Consider the following 18,224-nt stretch of genomic DNA (forward strand, 5'->3'; position numbering starts at 1 on the left):
AGGCCTCAGCCCTTGCCCACATCTTGCAGGATTCCTTCCTGGTCTCCCCGCACCCTCCCCACCCCACTCACAGCTCCTCCAAAGCCGGCTGTGCATCTGAAACTCCTCTGGCCTGATTCTGCACTCCCAGCAGGGCTGGCGTGCTGGAAATCTCGTTTGGAAGCTCAATCTCAGAAAGCATGTCATAGCCCAGCTGAAGGGGGACGCCTTCTCACAGCTTTCCCTGAATGCACAGAGTGGAGGGCTCTGACCACACAAGACATGTCACAATCCCACCGTCTCATCACTATTTCGGGGCTGGGCCTCCCCCGCTTCCGGTCCTGAGCCACAGCACCAGGGCCACCTGGAGACTCAGGTTCGAATCCCAGCTCTCCCACCTGCCAGCTGGGAGGCCACAGGTGAATCACTGAGTCTCTCTGAGCCTCGATTTCCACAAAATGGGGATGCAAACAGCACTTTTTTTTTTTGGCCACACCATATATGGCATGTGGGGTCTTAGTTCCCCAACCAGGACTCAAACCCATGCCCCCTGCACTACAAGCTCAAGAGTCCTAACCACTGGACTGCCAGGGAAATCCCAAACAGCACCAGTTTCTTACGGTTATTGCTAAAATTGAACAAGCTGTGGAATATGAATACAACCAGCCCCCAAGAGCTCTGTGAAGACCAATTAAAATCTGAAATGACAACCGCCTTCATCTTTCCAGGAAAGAGAGAAGCTTTATAACACCAATCAGACAGCTTTGTTTTTTGAAAAACAAAAAAACTGTTTATTTCTGTAAACCGTTTTGAGTGCAGATGCTCTTGACGACCCCAACGCAGCACAGACTTCCCCCAAAGAAATGAGCAAGGAAAAGAGAAAAAGAACGCTACCAAACGTGCTCATGAACAACCAAGCCAATCGCATCTTTCTTTGACAAAAAAGGAAATCCTTGGGCCGCTCTGATGCCACCGAGGATTAAACCCACAGACCCTGGTCCCGCGAGGGCGGGGCTCCCGCTGCACACGCTCTGTCCCCTGCTGTGCTTGCTGACTGGCTGGACCTCAGTTCCCATCCCACACCCCGGACCTCTCTCCCTAACGTCCTCATCACTTGGGGAGCCCAGGAGGTGACCCCTGAAAGACTCCTCTTGTTGAATCTGGACTTGGACCTTTGCCCCTACTCTACGACGTCGTGAGATTTCGATCAAGCGGGTGGGAACGGGCCACTTCAGACCGATGGCAAAGCCAGGCAACTTTTAAGGCAAATTTTCTCTCTTCTTGTCTGGTCTGAGTCAGGCCTGCGCTTCTCTCCACCGAGCACCGTCTCGGATGGGCATGGAGCTTAGGCAACTTGGAATGGGGGGGATGGGGGGGGCTCTGGAGCGACTCTCAGGGGTGTGAGCCTGGCCAGCGGGATGCATGTGTGCTTGTAAAGGCTGCTGTCGAGGGCACGGCTCCTGGCACAGCCGTCACCTCAGCGGGAAGCAGGCAGGCGCCAAGGAAAACCGAGATAGCAGCATGACCCAGGTGCCAGAAGCGACACGAGGTTGGTGGGTGAAGGCGGGCAGGCTGCTTGTGCGTCAGAGAAATATCAGGAAAGGGTCACCACATGAGGCGCCTCTGATCTGATGATGTGCGTGACCTTAGCAACAAAATGATTTTTTTTTAGAATAAGAAAGAAGGGCGGGGAGAAAGAACAAAAGAGAAAAGAAAGATGTTCAATGAGCTTCGGGGGCTAGGACACAGCAGGTGCACAAGGGAAGTGGGGAGGGGAGCTGGATTTTGGACGGGGTGGTGGACGTCGCCTCTCATTGCGTCTCCTCTCCCTGGTGGGCTGGTGGGCTGGTAGCTGAGGCCGCGGTCCCCTCCCCTGGGGAGCAGGCAGATGACTTTGGCAAGGGGCGGGGTGTGTGAGGGGTTACTCCGTCTGGGCGTCATAATTGGCTCCACCCGCCTTCTTGAGCTCATTCTTGATGAAATCTTCCTCCAGCTCCTTCCGATCGCTGATCACAAACTCTTTGGCGAAATTCTGCAGGAACAAAATAAAACACAGAGTTCCCGTTAAAAGAGAGGGGACGGGATGTGAGTGTTGCTCAGGCAACACACCAGGAAGTCTTGGGAACTGAAGTGCTAAGAAATGATCAGAACGAAAATCTAGGGGCAGAACGGTTCTGCAGGAGGAAAAAACAAAAACGTGGCCAGAGATCAGGAAATCAGAGATCCCGAGACCACGCAGAAAGGCCAGGGTCAGGTCTGGGTTCAGATTCTGGCTCTGTCATATTCCAACTGTGCGGCCTTGAGCAAGTTCCTTCAATGCTCCGTGCCTCCGTTTCCTCATCTGAAAACCCATCTTGTTAGGAGAATAACTGAAGAGGAGGTTGGAAAGGCAGGCTGGTCTGCTGGTCAATGTTTAACACCAGGCTGTCTCACAAAAGGGGTTAGGGGTGGATGGTAGCCTTCTACCCATTTCCATGGCTGGCATAAATCTCCCCACATTGGCTGATTACAAACTATCAACAGGGGCTTGTAAGTGGAGCTGGGAAGAGACGCCTGACTGGCTGTCATCAGCTGGTACAAGATAGCTTCAGACACTCCTGTGAAGTGGGGCCTCTGGTCCTAGGTCTGAGTGATCAGCCCAGACACTGGATGCAGTGAAAGCTGTACAGGGCTCTCCAGCCACACTCGGTTATTTGAAGGTGGAGGAATTGTGTGCATTCACTCAACAAACACGGTGCCATGAGATGGGGCTGTAGTGATAAGCCAAATGGCTGTAGCTGCTGTGGTATACATGTGTCCACCATAAAACCCCACAGACCCAGCACACACGAGGCTCTCGCAAATGTGTGAGGCTTGAATGAGTGAAGCAGGTGTTCTAAGCCATGAAGAGTCAATAGGTATTTGAATACATGCATTATAAAACTGCCATAAGGAAAATGTCAGGATGGTGACAGGTAAGAATATGGAGAAGTTACCAATATATGAATAACAAGTCTGAAGGTCAGAACATTGTCCACATTAAAAAAAAGAGTCCGTGAGGAAATAATGTAAACAATGAGCACTGTATACAAAGGGCCTAAGTGACCAGGCAGTGCCACACATTAGCAAACTTAATTCTTAAAACCTTTAGCATGACTCAGCAATTCTACTTCCAGATAGCTACCCAACAGAAATGAAAGCATATGTCCACACAAACACTTGTAATCACAAACATTCATGGCAACACTATTCATAACAGTCAAAAAGTGGAAACAACTCAAATGCCCATCAACACAAGAAAGGGCAAACAAAATAGGGTCTATCCATACGATGGAACATTACTCAGTCGTAAAAAGGAGTGAGGTGCTGATTCAGGCTACAACAGGGATGAACCTTAAAACCATTATGCTCAAAAAAAAAGAACAAACCATTACGCTCAGTGAGAGAAGCCAGACGTGAAAGACCACATATTGTATGATTCCGTTAATCCAGAGAGACAAAAGGAGCTAGAGATTAGAACAGAAAAAGATGGAAATGCTGGAAAATTGAATTGCAATAATAGTTGCACAACCCTGTAAATTTACTAAAAATAACTGAACTGCAGACTTAGGGTGAGTTAATTTTGTGGTGTGTAAATTATATCATAATAAAGCTGCTTTTTAAAAAATCCTGTAACATATTAATAATCAATATTATTTCCATTGTGAACATGACAAAACAAAGGCTGGAGATAATGACAGGTGCCAAAGTCACATGGCTAGCAGGTACAGCTGACTCTAAAGCTGGCCTTCTTCTTTTTATTTTTTTTATTATTATTTTTACTTTGGGGCACTGGGTCCTTGTTGCTGTGCACGGGCTTCTCACGGCGGTGGCTTCTCTTGTTGCAGAGCACAGGATCTAGGCACACGGGCTCAGCAGCTGGGGCGCATGGACTCAGTTGCTCCAGAGCACGTGGAACCTTCCTGGACCAGGGAGCAAACCCATGTCCCCCACATTGGCGGACGGATTCCTATCCCCTGCACCATGATGGACGTCCTAAAGCTGGCCTTCTTAAAAGCGTCACCATCTCCTTTAGGAGTGATGAACATATTTTGGAATTGGATACAGGCAGTGTCTGTACAACACTGTGAAGGTACCAAATGCTGCTGAATTGTGTATTTTTTAATGGTGGTTAATTTTATGTTATGGGAGTTTCACCTCAATTTTTAAAAGAGAGAGAAAGAAACAAAAAAGAATGACTAAACCAGAAGCAACCTCAAGGTCAAGTTTCACAAAACATGCCAAGTCACCAAGAATACGAACAGGAAGGAGGAAAGGGGAGGCTAATATTTATCAGGCAACTAATAGGTGCCAGGTGCAGCCTCACACATTTTCTCGCTTATCCTCCTTCAGTATATTAGTTTTTTTTGTTGTTTTTAAAGATAAGCTCCACGGGCTGGACTTGGAGAGATTGTGTAATCAGCCCAGATGACTCAACATCCTTTTCTACTCCCAGTCCGCCATACTGTGCTGCTAAGGGTCTGTGTAAGTCATCAGCATAGAGTGAACACAGCGGAACGGCAGAGCCGGAAAAGGGAACCCAGAAATAAGGTGTTTCTCAACCTGAGCCCCAGCAGCAGGGGGAGGGACGAAGAGCAAACCAGGAGGAGGAAGCCCCACAGCTCAAGATGCTATAGAAGGAAGTTCCAAAGTTCCTCTGCCCGTGATAGCTATATACGGCTATCTAGAGAAACAAGAACACTTGCGCTTGTGTCTGTTAGCCATTAGACAATGTAGATTAAGAAGAGGTTTGATAAGGTCTAAGAAATCCACAGTCAAAGTGCACACAGCACAGTCCCCCTGAAAACCACAAGTATATGGGAAATCGAATCATAGCTAAAGAAGCAAACCACGGTAGCAGAACCCAGTGAAATACAGCATAACAATAAATGTAAATGAACAAAATTACGTTTAAAAAAAATCTCTGTCTCAAACTGCAAAAATAAAACTCAAACCCTATACATCTGAGACATGCTTAAAACCAAAAATTTTTGACACGTTTGCCAAAACTGATTCTTTCAAACGAAAGTACAGAGACAAGCAGCCTCATCGATCCCTACTATTGGAATCAGCCCCCTCCCTCCGGAGGGCAGACAGGAAGTGGCTGGCCACATAGAGGTGGTCCTGGCGGGCCTGGAGGGGCTCCCCTACCACAGGATGTTGGGGTGGAGTTTGTGGAGGGCAGAGGCTTCAAAAAGGTGAGATCGCCTCAGGGTGTGGACTCCGCAGAAAGTCCCCCAAAGGTCTGAGTCAACCTAAGCCAACCCCAAATGACTGTACACTTCTCCACCTCCATTCCTTCCAGGGTCCTCACAGAGCGGGCATTCAACATGGCAAGGGAGGCGCCACCACCTCTGGGGAGTGGGCTTAAATGTCAGCTTTCAAAACCAGGCAGAAACAGCAAAAATGATTCTGTGGACAGCCAGACCTCAATGTAGGAGCAAAGGCCACGACCTGAGGGGCCTGCAAGGACTCACCCACACTGAAAACCACAAAGAACACATCTACAGAAAGCAGGCCCCCCCCACCATGCACACACCCTGGACTCTCAGCCACAGTCCCTGGCACCCTCCAGGTACCACCAACACCTCCCGGAGAAGAGGCAGGCCACACGAAGGCTGCAAGCTGCAGAGCGCAAGTCCTTGCAGAAAGGAGACCAGCGTGGCCAGAGCAACGTTAACACATAGGGAATCGTAAATTTGCTAGAAGCCACACCAGAACAAGTAATTTTGTTCTCCATACTGAATCTCAAAAAGCCAGTGCACTCAGCACACAGCAGTGTGACAAGCCAGGCTTCACATGCTCTGTGGCCACACATGGCCAGTGGCAGTCCGGATCCAGAGAGAACAGGAAAGAGCCTGAAGGAATAACGTGCTCAGGGACTTCCCTGGTAGTCCAGTGGCTAAGACTACACGCTCCCAATACAGGGGACCTGGGCTCGTTCCCTGGTCAGGAAACTAGATCCCACATGCCACAACTAAGAGTTCGAGTGTTGTGACTTAAGATCTCGTGAGCTGCTCCCAGAGCAGCTGAATGAATAAAAAATAAAATATGTATGGCTGAGTCCCTTTGCCGTGCACCTGAAACTATCACAACATTGTTAATCAGCTATCTTTCAATATAAAATAAAAGGTTAAAAAATAAATAAAATAATGTGCTCAGTCAAGCAGACACATTAATCATAAAATATTAGAGCTGATCTGGCTCAGGGGGAGGAGAGCCTTCTGGGGCAGGAGTGGGTGGGTGCTGGATCCATGTCTTGATCTGGGCGGTAGTTTCACAGGTGTGTACAAAAATTGCAAATTTTAGAATTCATAAATTCATCAAACTGTACACCTAAGATATATGTGTTTTCCTTTACGTGTACCTTGGTTAACCAAAGAAAGTCAGGGTGAGGGGGCATTGAGTTGAAAGAGCCTTTGACACCCTGACATTCACTCCCTCATTTGATAGAGAATAAGGAAGAGACCCTGGAGAAGGCAATGGCACCCCACTCCAGTACTCTTGCCTGGAAAATCCCATGGGCAGAGGAGCCTGGTAGGCTGCAGTCCATGGGGTCACTAAGAGTCAGACACGACTGAGCGACTTCACTTTCACTTTTCACTTTCATGCATTGGAGAAGGAAATAGCAACCCACTCCAGTGTTTTTGCTTGGAGAATCCCAGGGACGGGGGAGCCTGGTGGGCTGCCGTCTATGGGGTCGCACAGAGTCAGACACGACTGAAGCGACTTAGCAGCAGCAGCAAGGAAAAGATCCAGAGAGGGGGAGTGATTCGTCCCAGGGAACACAGCAGCATCACACTAGGGCCCCGGGGAACAGGCCCTCTTGCCCCGACATACTACCGGGTGGGCTGTGCGCCCCTCCCATGCCAGCAGCCATCACATCCTTCAGGCTGCCGGAGCCACATGCCAAGGACTTCAAAGCAACATGGGCTGGCCTGGGGGCACTGTCACCTAGAGTTCTAGAAAGATCTTTGTCATGTCTGGGAACTCAGTGTCCCTGGCTGACAGCCTGCAGACAGGGTCTCTCCCTTTTCTGCCAGGGCAGGACTTCTCAAAGGAAGACGCTTCATCCAGCTAACCAGGACTCCTAGATGGCTTGGAGACACACACTGAGCAAATTCAGGACACATTCTGTCCCCGGGATGTTTCTCAAGAGCATTTAAGCTCATACTTCAAAGACAGAGGATGGACATTGGTCTGCTTCCAAGGAGGGCAACTCTAGAGAAGGACAAGGATTAGGAAGTGGTGCTCTATACACAGTCAAGAATCTATTTGCAAGGCTGGTCTAAAAAGGGCATATTATAGTTTCCCATCCTTGGTTTTAAATCATCTCACTCTTATTACTTTTAAAATACTATTTATTTGGCTGTGCTGGGTCTTAGTTGCAGCAGCCGGGATCTTTGGATCTTCTTTGTGGCATGTGGGTTCTTTAGCTGCGGCATGCAAGCTCTTAGTTGTATGTGGGATCTAGTTCCCTGACCAGGGATTGAGCCCAGCCCCCCTGCATGGGGAGGGTGGAATCTTAGCCACTGGACTGCCAGAGAAGTCCCCAAATCATCTTGGTTTTAAATGGCCCCCAACTGCCTGGGTTTAAGCCCCCGCTTTGGTCCTAAAATGTACTGGGAGTGGCCTGGGCCACATACTGAGACGGCTGCCCTGTGCATTTCCAGCAGCCTGACCCTCCCCAGAAACTTCCCCACCTGACCCTCAGTTTCCTCTCTCAGGTGGGGACAGTAAGAGGACTTACATCCTGTAAGGATCTGATGAGTGTGCCTAGCGCAGAGCAAGTGCTCAAGAAGGATTAGGTAATATTTCACAAGATTATGTATTTTCTTCATTCTCAAGATTGTTAGGGCAGTCTGTGAGTTCTAAAGAAGTTTTCTGAAATGCTCAGAGCAAATGTATGGTGCTGCTGCTGCTGCTAAGTCGCTTCAGTCGTGCCCGCCTCTGTGTGACCCCATAGACGGCAGCCCACCAGGCTCCCCAATCCCTGGGATTCTCCAGGCAAGAACACTGGAGTGGGTTGCCATTTCCTTCTCCAATGCATGAAAGTGAAAAGTGAAAGTGAAGTCACTCAGTTGTGTCTGACTCTTAGCGACCCCACGGACTGCAGCCCACTAGGCTCCTCTGTCCATGAAATTTCCCAGGCAAGAGGAGTGGAGTTGGGTGCCATTGCCTTCTCAGGAGCAAATGTATAGGGTGAGGCTAAGTTCCCTTTCCCTCACCCACACTAACTTCTCCATCCTCACTGTTTACTTTTTAATGAAGGGAAGTCTGGGGAATTTCTCAGAATAACCAAGATAGAGACACAGGTTCTCTTCACCCTTGCAGAAGGAAAACAGCAAGTCCAGCTGCTCACTCAAAAGCTGGGGACAGAATTAGCCATGGGAAGACAGAGAGGAGGTCTGTGGGGGCAGAAGTGTGTCTGGTCTTCTACCCGGAACATAAGGACCATGATGAGTTGCTACCCTACACAGAGAACACAGATGCCGGGAAAGTCTGGGGAGAAAAAGTGAGTTCAGTCTGTGATGCCAGCAATGCCCATTTCTACAAGGTGGCGCCAGGGAGGAGAGGTGACCTTCATCATATCCTAAGATAACGAGAGTTAATGCAAATCATTCTTCCAATTAACACCTGCCTACTGAACATCTACTATATGCCAGACACTCTCTGAGGCCCTGGGAAGTCAAAATCTGATACTAACAGGTCCCTCTGACAGTCTCAGAGCAGAGAAAAAGAACCAGGAGGGCTCTAAAAAGCCCTGCAGGAAGCAGTCAATGGCTCTAGGCCCTGGTCTCCATCTCCATGAAAGAAGTGGTCTGGATGGTGGGTCTGCTGTCTCTTTCCCCACCAGCCATCCTCGGATTTGCACCTGAGCCTCCAGAGCCCATGGGACAAAGTTCCACCTTGGACACCAGAATCCAAGGAGCAGTGAGAGAAACCAGCACAGAAATGTCAACTTTTGGATTTGAGTATGACTTTCAGAAAGGTTGTGTGCTGGCTTCAGGCCCATCCCAAACTCTTGCAAAAATGAGGGGGATGGAACCTCCCCTGCCACCTGTGTGAGGTGGGGCAGTGTGTGTAGGCAGTGAGATGGGGCAGAGGGTGGATGGGACACATGCTGGCCTCAATAATGTATCTTTTCCCCAAGCGGGTGAAGATTAATTATAAACCAAAGACCCTGGCGTGCTGAAGAAAAGCAATTGGTCCCCAGCAGCCTGCATCTTGCTAAGAGAAAAGGCACCCTTCCAAGGAACATGGGCCAGATGAAAATGCACAGCTTCAAACCTGCCAACCCCTCCTGGGCCCCCTACATCTTCCCTCCTACAACTATTCTACAGAGTCTCAGAGACCAAGGTCTTAAAAGTCCTTCTAGTGGGGTACATTTACTAAAAAAGAAAAGGTTCCTGTAACTGGCATGAGTCATCATAGACAAGGGAAAAACAAGTCGGTTGAAAGGGTATGGTCCAGTGATTGACAGAATTTGGGAACGAAGGCACCTGCACCATTGTCACAGGTCAGGAATGACACGACCCCATTTCACTCAGGAGGGGGCAAAGGACGAGAGAGGAGTACGGTGGCATTCCAAGTGGGCTCAAGGTAACGGTCCAACACTGACCATGGATATTGACAAGAGCCCCGACTCCACTTTGCCTGATTTCTGACAAGGCTCCATCTAGATCAAGGATGGTAAGAATGTGGGAACTGGGGGCTTCCCTGGTGGTTCAGTGCAGGGGACACGAGTTCAATCCACGGGGCAACTAAACCCAAGCACTGCAATGGAAGACCTGCATGGCACAACAAGACCCCAAGTGCAAGTAAGAGCTGCCACGGCCAGCTAAATAAATATATACATAAAAAGGAGGAGGAACAAGCTCCACTCTCTCCTCTGGTACCCACGGCAGACATCACAAATCAGTCATGGCGCTTTTCCCACTGAGTCCAGACTTAACCCCAGAATCCTTCTTAATCCATACCTCCAAATAGCCCCTGCTATCAATCAACTGACAAGAAATATTAACCCAGTTTAGGACTTCACTTTCTGCCTGGTTGAAGCTGTGGCTAACATTTCTTTCTTCTTTTAACTTGGAGTATAACTGCTTGAGAAAACCATAGTTCAAAATGACAGATGTACCCCAATGTTCATTGCAGCACCCTTTACACAATAGCCAGGACATGGGAACAATGTAAATGCCCATTAACAGATGCATGCATAAAAAAGCTGTGGTACATACATGCAGTGGAACATTGCTCAACCATAAAAAGTGGTTAGTATTTCTTGCTCCTCAGCAATACTCACTTTGGGGAATTTTTCCCAAAGGAAAAAATTCAACAGAATTAAAAAAAAATGACAACATGTATACTCACAGATGTTCACTGTCAGTAAATACCAAACTGCTTCCACTTTTCAACAAAAGTTGAGTAAATAAGTAAATAGCACCTACACTGAACAGTTCCTACATGGCAGGCACTTAGGATACACAGTATTTAATTTTTACAATTCTATGAGTTAGATATTATCATCCCCAATTTTCAGAGGAAGCTGAAGCTCAGGGAAGTGAAACAGCTGGCACAAGGCCACACACATCATGGGGTGGGGCTGAGGCCCAAACCCATGTCTAACTCCACACCAAGGTCTTCATCAGGAGGATGAAAACCACACACACACATGCACACAATCCCACATCCACTGAACAGAATAGTATTCAGCCATTAAAATTACAAAAACCAAAAGCATCTATGAAATGTTACATGAAAGGACACACCCTGCACCTCTGCAATGCTTTGTAATAACACATATCACCCACCCAGAGCTCCAGGGGAATTAGCAGACTTAGCTGTGTGACTAACCATCACTTGAAGTGAAGCAAAGTGAAGTCGCTCAGTCGTGTCCAACTCTTTGCGACCCCATGGATTGTAGCCTACCACACTCCTCCATCCATGGGATTTTCCAGGCAAGAGTCCTGGAGTGGGTTGCCATTTCCTTCTCCAGGGGATCTTCCAGACCCAGGGATCGAACCTGGGTCTCCTGCATTGTAGACAGAGGCTTTACTGTCTGAGCCACCAGGGAAGTCCTTCATTTTGTCCTAACCATTTTTTCACCGTCTGGGGATAAACCATCATAGGGGAAAGAACAGAGAGCCTGGAGCTTGTTCTAGGAGGGACTCTCAAAAGGCAGGGTGCCGGGGATAAGCTACGACAAGAGAAGGGCAGAGGTAGGGGTGGTCCCGCAAGGCAAGAGACTGAGGGAGTGAAGGTCTGAAAGGCTCAGCAGCCGAGGGCACAGGCAGCCGTCTCAACAGCAGCACTGGGTGTGCGGGGCACACTTGGGGACCTGTCTGGACTCAGCACTTGAGCTCCTTCAGTAGAGACCTGCACGGCTCTAGTCTGATGTCCCCAGTCCGTGGAAACCGTCTGCTGTGAGTGTCAGGAACCACTGTGTGGACACCAGGAGGCCGACCACTGCAGGGGTGGGGGGTGGCGGCAGGCAGGCACCATGCCAAGGCCAGCTGGCCCAGGGCTGGGACCCATCTAGGGTTTTAGTGACGGGCACCCAGCCTCTCACTAAACCCGTTGAGAGCTGGCAGAGCTCTCAACTTGTGAAAGCGACTTGCATTTACATGCCAGGCTCAGGGTGTGGGCATCTTCCTCTTTCTCCCATGAGCTTTTAACCTCTTGGTAGCAAGAGCATAGAACCACATTCCCCACTGCCCTCCCCAGGACTAAAATGGCCTCTGAGCCCCATCATCTGGCTTCTGTCTTGACACTCATCCTTGGCTCAAGGTGGCACCCCTCCAAGCCTCAGTTTCCTCATCTGTACGTTGGACACATAATGGCACCTGGCCCTCCACACAGGATCCCGGCACGACCATTCACAGGCAGCTTGGGACTTTAGTGCTTGTGTGTGTGTGTCTGTCTGTCTGTCTGTGTGTTTTATATATATATATATATATGGTTGTGCCAGATCTTGGTTGTGGCATATAGGATCTAGTTTCCCAGCCAAGGATCAAACCCAAGCCCCTTGCATTGGCAACATGGAGTCTTAGCCACTGAACCACCAGGCAAGTCCCTATGTTTTCAATACAGGATTTGATCACCGGAAAGCCCCCTTGTCTGAGTCCAGGCCCAGGTGAAACACATGAGCACAAAAAGCCCTTTCTGGTTCTGAGAAGAATAAACGGCCAAACCACAGGCTTGAAGAAGCATAAAGTTCCCCATAAAAACAGCCCTTTCAAAGAGGAATGAGGCATCTAAGCTGGCGCGCAGCACTGATGCTCTGCAAGCGGGGGCAGCAGCCCCATAAATCTCCCGACACCGAGGTACAGGGGTTCTCCCCGCTGATCCAAACAGCTCTCACCTCTGCTTTCCCCTGAAACAAAAGAGGAGCCTGTGGAAATCCCAATCCACCCTCAAGCCCCTCCCTGAGTGTAAATGGCTTCCACAGCTTAATTCAGCCCTAAGAGCAGTTGTTGAACATTTACTAGCTTTTGTCCAGAATAAGTCACAGACTAGAGCCTACCTCAACAGATCTATTTCTTCACATTTTATCATGTTTTAGTACTTTTCTAGGTATGAGAAATGCAAATAAAGCAGCCATGGTCCCTGCCCTCGAGATCACTTTCTAGGGCCACTTAATTATAATTCAAGGAATTTGAGCTACAGTACAAACACAGGAGCAATCAATTCTGATTGAGGCTGGTAGGAGAATGGGATAAAAAATCAGGGTTGTGAAGGATGAATAGGAGTTCATCAGTCACTAAAAGGAGAAAACTTTCACTTTGTTTTTCTTTCATCCTTCCAACGGCTCTGTGAGAATCTACATTCTCTTTAAGTGAGAACAGCTTCTAGAGATAAAGTTACTTGCCCGAGGTCCTAGGGGCAAGGGGCTTCCCTTGTGGCTTAAGTGGTAAAGAATTGCGCCTGCAATGCAGGAGACCTGGGTTCAATCCCTGTGTTGGGAAGATCCCCTGGAGAAGGGAAAGGCTACCCACTCCAGCATTCTGGCCTAGAGAATTCATGTTATAGTCCATGAGATCGCAAAGAGTCGGACACAACTGAGCGACTTTCACTTTCACTAGGGCGAAAAGTTAGTAAAGCTGGAATATCAACTTGGATCTCACTCCCATTAGGCCCATGATCTCTTCCACTTGACACAGCAGTATTTAAAAAAGAAAGAAACACTGTGAAATGATGTTCAGTTTCCAGTTTCAAAAAAAAAAAAAGTTCTAACATCAAGGAAGATTGAGAACCAGGTCAGTATTTTTAAAAATAAATGTAAGATGTTTGTTTCCTGCAGATTTTCTCAGAGCCTTTCATGTGTCATGCGAGCCTATAAAAGTAGTTTCCAAAAGGTATGTTGGCCTCAGAACATTCTTCCTGGTGCTAGAAGACTTTGGGAGATGTGTAGTGGGCTGAAGTGACAGAGTCGGGGTTCCTGGCCAGTCTGCAAGCACAGGGGACCTTGAGCAAATTCCCCAACTTTCCCCGGTCCTCAGACTCCTCATTTATAAAATGCAGATGATGGCAGAACTGGCCTAGTGAAGAAGAAATAATTTCAATATGTGGAAAGTCCTTCAAAGTGCCAGGCATAAGGCAAGGGCACAGTAAAACTCTTGTTATTAACATAACTACCACACTTGTACATAAACATGACCCCCCTGGAAGAGAGTTAGGACATTTGGTCCTGGCCCTGTGGGTGGACGGGTCCAGCATGTAAACTGCCCTTGCTCCTGGGGTTCAGAAGCCTTCAGGATACACGTTACACTGATGGCTCCATGCTGTCACTGACAGGCCCGTCCTTCCCACCTCCACTTCCCCTTAGAGGAAATACTCCCTGCTGTTCTCTTCCCAGAGCTGAAAGCTGAGATGTACCTGCGGGTAACTGGTTCCGTGAGCATTCATATGATGTTCAAAAATAAAAAAAGAGATGAAAGGATCACGTGAGTACAGAGCTTCTGCAAGGCCAGCACAATGCTCCATCGACCGAGTCTGCTTCTAAATCGAGACAGCCTGGCCCGGCGCAGGCTGGTCTCTGGCGGGGCCGCTGCATTGTCCCTCTCACCCCGCAGCGGCGCCGGGACAATGGGCTGGGTACTGTGTCGCAGGCACCAGCCAGGCATTTCTGTGCAGCAGACGATGGCTGTGACAAGGCAGCCACGCACCCTGTCCACTCAGCACATTCCAGGCCCAAGTCTGGGTGTCATCATTGCCCAGTCTGGCACCCTGCTGCTGCCCCCAGCCTTGCTGGCCTCATCCTGTTCTCCAGCAGCCTCAGAGGCCAGCCTGGCTCTGAACACAGACTAGGGACCCGCCATTAAACCTCCTGACTTTTGACTCCATGGGGCTGCAGCCCCGGGCCAGCTGCTTGTTAGCCATGGCTTGATGCAAGTCTTATTGCTCAGGGCTACGCTTAGGGTTACTCTCCTAGCTGATGAACCCAGGCACAGGCCCCAGGTGAGGTCTGGATTGTTTTGAAATCAGCACCAGCAACGGTGAGTGAGGCTGGAACCTTCCTGTGTTGCTGACGGATGTGACTTTGGTCCAAGCCATTTGTAAGATAGTTAGGCAGGATGGTTCAAAATCAAGAGTCATGCCCCAGGTTAGGGACTCAGCATGTGGACCTGTCAGCCCCCAGGGAAACCAGAAAGCTGTGTATCGCAGTGGTGTCGAACCAGGAAAGCTGGAAGTAATTGCAACTACACTCCCAGGATGCTACCAGACACTGTTCTAATTGCGATTCCTGATAGTCGCTCATTCAATCCCCACAACAACCCCAGGAGGCAGATTCTATACCAGCCCTGCTTCAGACATCAGGCCCAGAGGAGAGCAACTTGCCCGGGGCTGCACACTGAATGGCAGGCCTGAAACCTGAGCTCACTCCATCTGGCTCCAAAGGCTACACCCCCAGACTACTGCACTGCACACTGTCTCTTCTACTGACAAAGTAAAAGGTTCCTTTAAAAGTAATACACTTTGATAAACGAAGTACCCCCTAAACAAATGAAACAATTTCAGAATATATACAAACAGAATAGGACACAGCAGGTCAACTCATCCAATTCTTTTTTTTTTTTTTAAGAAAAAAAAATTTTTGATGTGGACCATTTTTAAAGTCTTTATTGAATTTGTTACAAGATTGTTTCTGTTTTTTGTTTTGGTGTTTTGGCCAGGAGGTATGTGGGATCTTAGCTCTCCAATCAAGGACCGAACCAACACCTTCTGCACTGGAAGGCAAAGTCAACTGCCAGGGAAGTCCCAATCCAACTTATCTTTAAATGAGGAAACTGAGGCCCAGGAAGGGAGAGAGACTTGCCCATGTGCAGGCAGGTGGCATAAAGACCCACGCTTCTTGATTTCAGTGGCTCTACATTCATTTATGGGCTTCCCTGGTGTGCAGTGGTAAAGAATTCACCTGCCAATGCAGGAGATACAGGTTTGATCCCTGTGTCAGGAAGATCCTCTGGAGAAGGAAACGGCAACCTACTCCAATATTCTTGCCTGGAGAATCCCATGGACAGAGGAGCCTGGTGGGCTACAGTTCATGGGGTTGCAAAGAGTCGGACTCGACGTATCAACTGAACAACAACATTCATTTACATTCTCTACAGACAGGGAGGCCTGGCATGCTGCAGTCCATGGGGTCTCAAAGAGTTGGACACTACTGAGCGACTGAACTGAACTGAACATTTCATACAAAGCATAAGGATGTGGAGTATTTTTATTATTACCAAAAAAAGGCTTAAATTAAATCTTAAATTAAAAATTCATTTATTCTTCACATGAAAATGGTGGTAAAAGGCAGCTGGGGATGTGACCCTGTCCCCAAGACAAGGAATCCAGAAGGGCCATCTGGAGACCCCTTAAAGAACACCTGCTCTGAGTCCCCACTAAGCAGAGGGGAAAACTGACCTGCCAGCATCAGCATGATTTTAATGACTGTCGGAAGATACCATTACACCAGTAAAATCGACCCTTTGTAACATAAATGGCTGTATTTACAACTGTAGTATAAATGTGAGGTCTTGTAACAGCTTCAGGTAATAAACCTTTTTAAATGAAGAGGTGGGAAATGCAAAAGGTAATGGTCAAAATATCACACTGCACCTGCAGTTCAAGATGAAGCAAGCATCCGCTATGCTCTTCATATACAAGCATCCTTTTCTTTTAACAACTGGAATCAGTTCAGAGCTGTCAGTCATGAGGCTCCACACCTCCCAGCCCCACAGGACATGCGTGTGGCCTCAGCTGGGCCAACTGGATCACTTTAAGGGAATGATTGACACTAAGGGAGGAGGACTCTCCCTTCCCCTGGGATCAAGACCCAGAACAGCCACCAGGCCTGGACCATTTCTCCTGCTGCACAGAAGCCACCTGGGGCCACACAAAGAGGAAAGAGAAAAGAGAAAAGAAAAGAAGCTACGGCTTCAGCTCCAGATCAAGCCACATCGTAAGCTGGCAACCCCTGCATTTCCTAGTTCAGAGAGCCAAGCAATTCCCATTTTGCTGCAATATGTTAGAGTTTACAAACAAATGAATTATAACCAGTACTCCCAACTGAAGTCTTTCCACCAAAGAATCATATTTCCCCAAACCACTCTCTACCCATTTCACCAAACTGAGAAGAGTTTTAGATGTAACAGGAACTCTGCAGACTGCTACTAGGGACAGAGTTTCCTTTGGGGGTGATTTTAAAAGCTCTGGAATTTTTGGACAATGGCAGTGACCGCCCAACACTAAATGTATGTCACACCACTGAATGGCACACTAAAAGGGCTAACATCTTATGTTATTCCATTTTACCATAGTCTTAAAAATGGAAAGAAAACAGGGGTTCTGCAAGATTCAAAGACCACCCCCACTGGACGCGCCCCAGCAAACACCCTCTCCCAGTCTGTGCTGTTCTTCCGGCTACGCCGGGCTGGCTGACGAGAGGGCTAAGCGTGGATGGTGGAGTCCAGCGGGAGACCTCTGATCGTGGACATACATTCTTCTGCATTTTCCATTCTGTTGCCACAAAGGAGACCCTTGAAAGCTGGTTAACCAGTGAAGCCTCCAACTGTCCAAAAACAGCCCGAGGGGTTGAGTAGGCGGCTGCCCAAAGAAAGGGTGCCAGGGCTGGACAGGGTGCCAGCTGCAGTATTTGCTGGTAATGCTGATTAGGCTAGGAAGTGAATGACATTTATGGAACGTTTGCCACATCCCAGGCACAGTGCTAGCCCTTTAGGAGGTAATTTGACAGCCTATACCTTTTTTTTTTTTTAATGTGCAATATATAGGTATTTTTTAATTTTTGGCTCGAATATTTTAAAATTTCATTTTATTTACTTTTGGCCACACCAGCACATGTGGGAACTTAGTTCTCTGGCCAGGAATTGAACCTGTGCCCCGTGCATTGGAAGTGAAGAGTCTTAACCACTGGGCCACCAGGAAAGTCCTAGCCTATTCCTTTTTAAAGGGACTCTCACCCCTGTTAACTCCGGAACACTCCCCCTCCTGAAACGGCACGCTAAAGAAACGATTCAGTGTAGGGCGGGAAGGAGCTGCACGTATTAAAATGTTGGTTGGAACGTATTATTTATAACAATGAAAATGGGAAGCAACTCAAGAGGCCAACACCAAGGGGATTTTCAATCCATCACAATACACTTGTGAAACCGGACGGTCGGCAGCCAGAAAAACGTTCATTACAAAGACTCTACAGACACATAATTTATGTAATTACGTTATGTTAGGAAAAAGAAGCTGATTAGGTGTGATTCATAGGCTGTGACTGTAGCAATGCAGAGGGGAGTGTGCTCACCCACAGGACTGGGAGGAGAGAAGGAAAAATCGGCTGTAATAATGGAATGATAGGCGTTCTCTCCTATTATTACTTTTTAAACAGAAGTTTTATTTGGGGATAGTTGTGGATTTAGAGGAAAGTTGCAAGAGACAGCACCAAGAGTTCCCACGTACCCCACGGCCATTTTGACAACTGTGAACGTCTTAAGTTACCGTGGTATGTTTATCACAGCCAGGAAGCCAACACTGGAACATGACTACTAACTAAACCCCAGACTTCATTCTGATTTCACCAGTTTTTCTAGATTTCACCAGTTTGTCCTGGATCTAAACCAGGACACCACACTGCACTCGGCAGATTTTTGTGTGTGTGTGTTTCTTATTTTTTAGGATGCAATGGCTTTTTGTATATTCTCAGATATGAGCAACCAACACCACAGGTT

General features: G+C 48.1%; 1 protein-coding gene across 1 annotated transcript in view; it reads right to left on the reverse strand.

Annotated features, from left to right (window-relative positions):
• Positions 1-765: 765 nt before the first annotated feature.
• COTL1 (coactosin like F-actin binding protein 1) overlaps positions 766-18,224 on the reverse strand; it is a 44,291-nt gene continuing 26,832 nt past the window's right edge. Inside the window, exon 4 of the mRNA XM_068992344.1 lies at positions 766-2,011. Coding sequence (XP_068848445.1) covers positions 1,901-2,011 — 111 coding nt within the window. The 3' untranslated portion in view covers positions 766-1,900. The remainder of the gene's footprint in view (positions 2,012-18,224) is intronic.

The sequence above is a fragment of the Capricornis sumatraensis genome, chromosome 20 (genome assembly GCF_032405125.1).
Source record: "Capricornis sumatraensis isolate serow.1 chromosome 20, serow.2, whole genome shotgun sequence".
In the NCBI taxonomy this organism is placed as follows: Eukaryota; Metazoa; Chordata; class Mammalia; order Artiodactyla; family Bovidae; genus Capricornis; species Capricornis sumatraensis.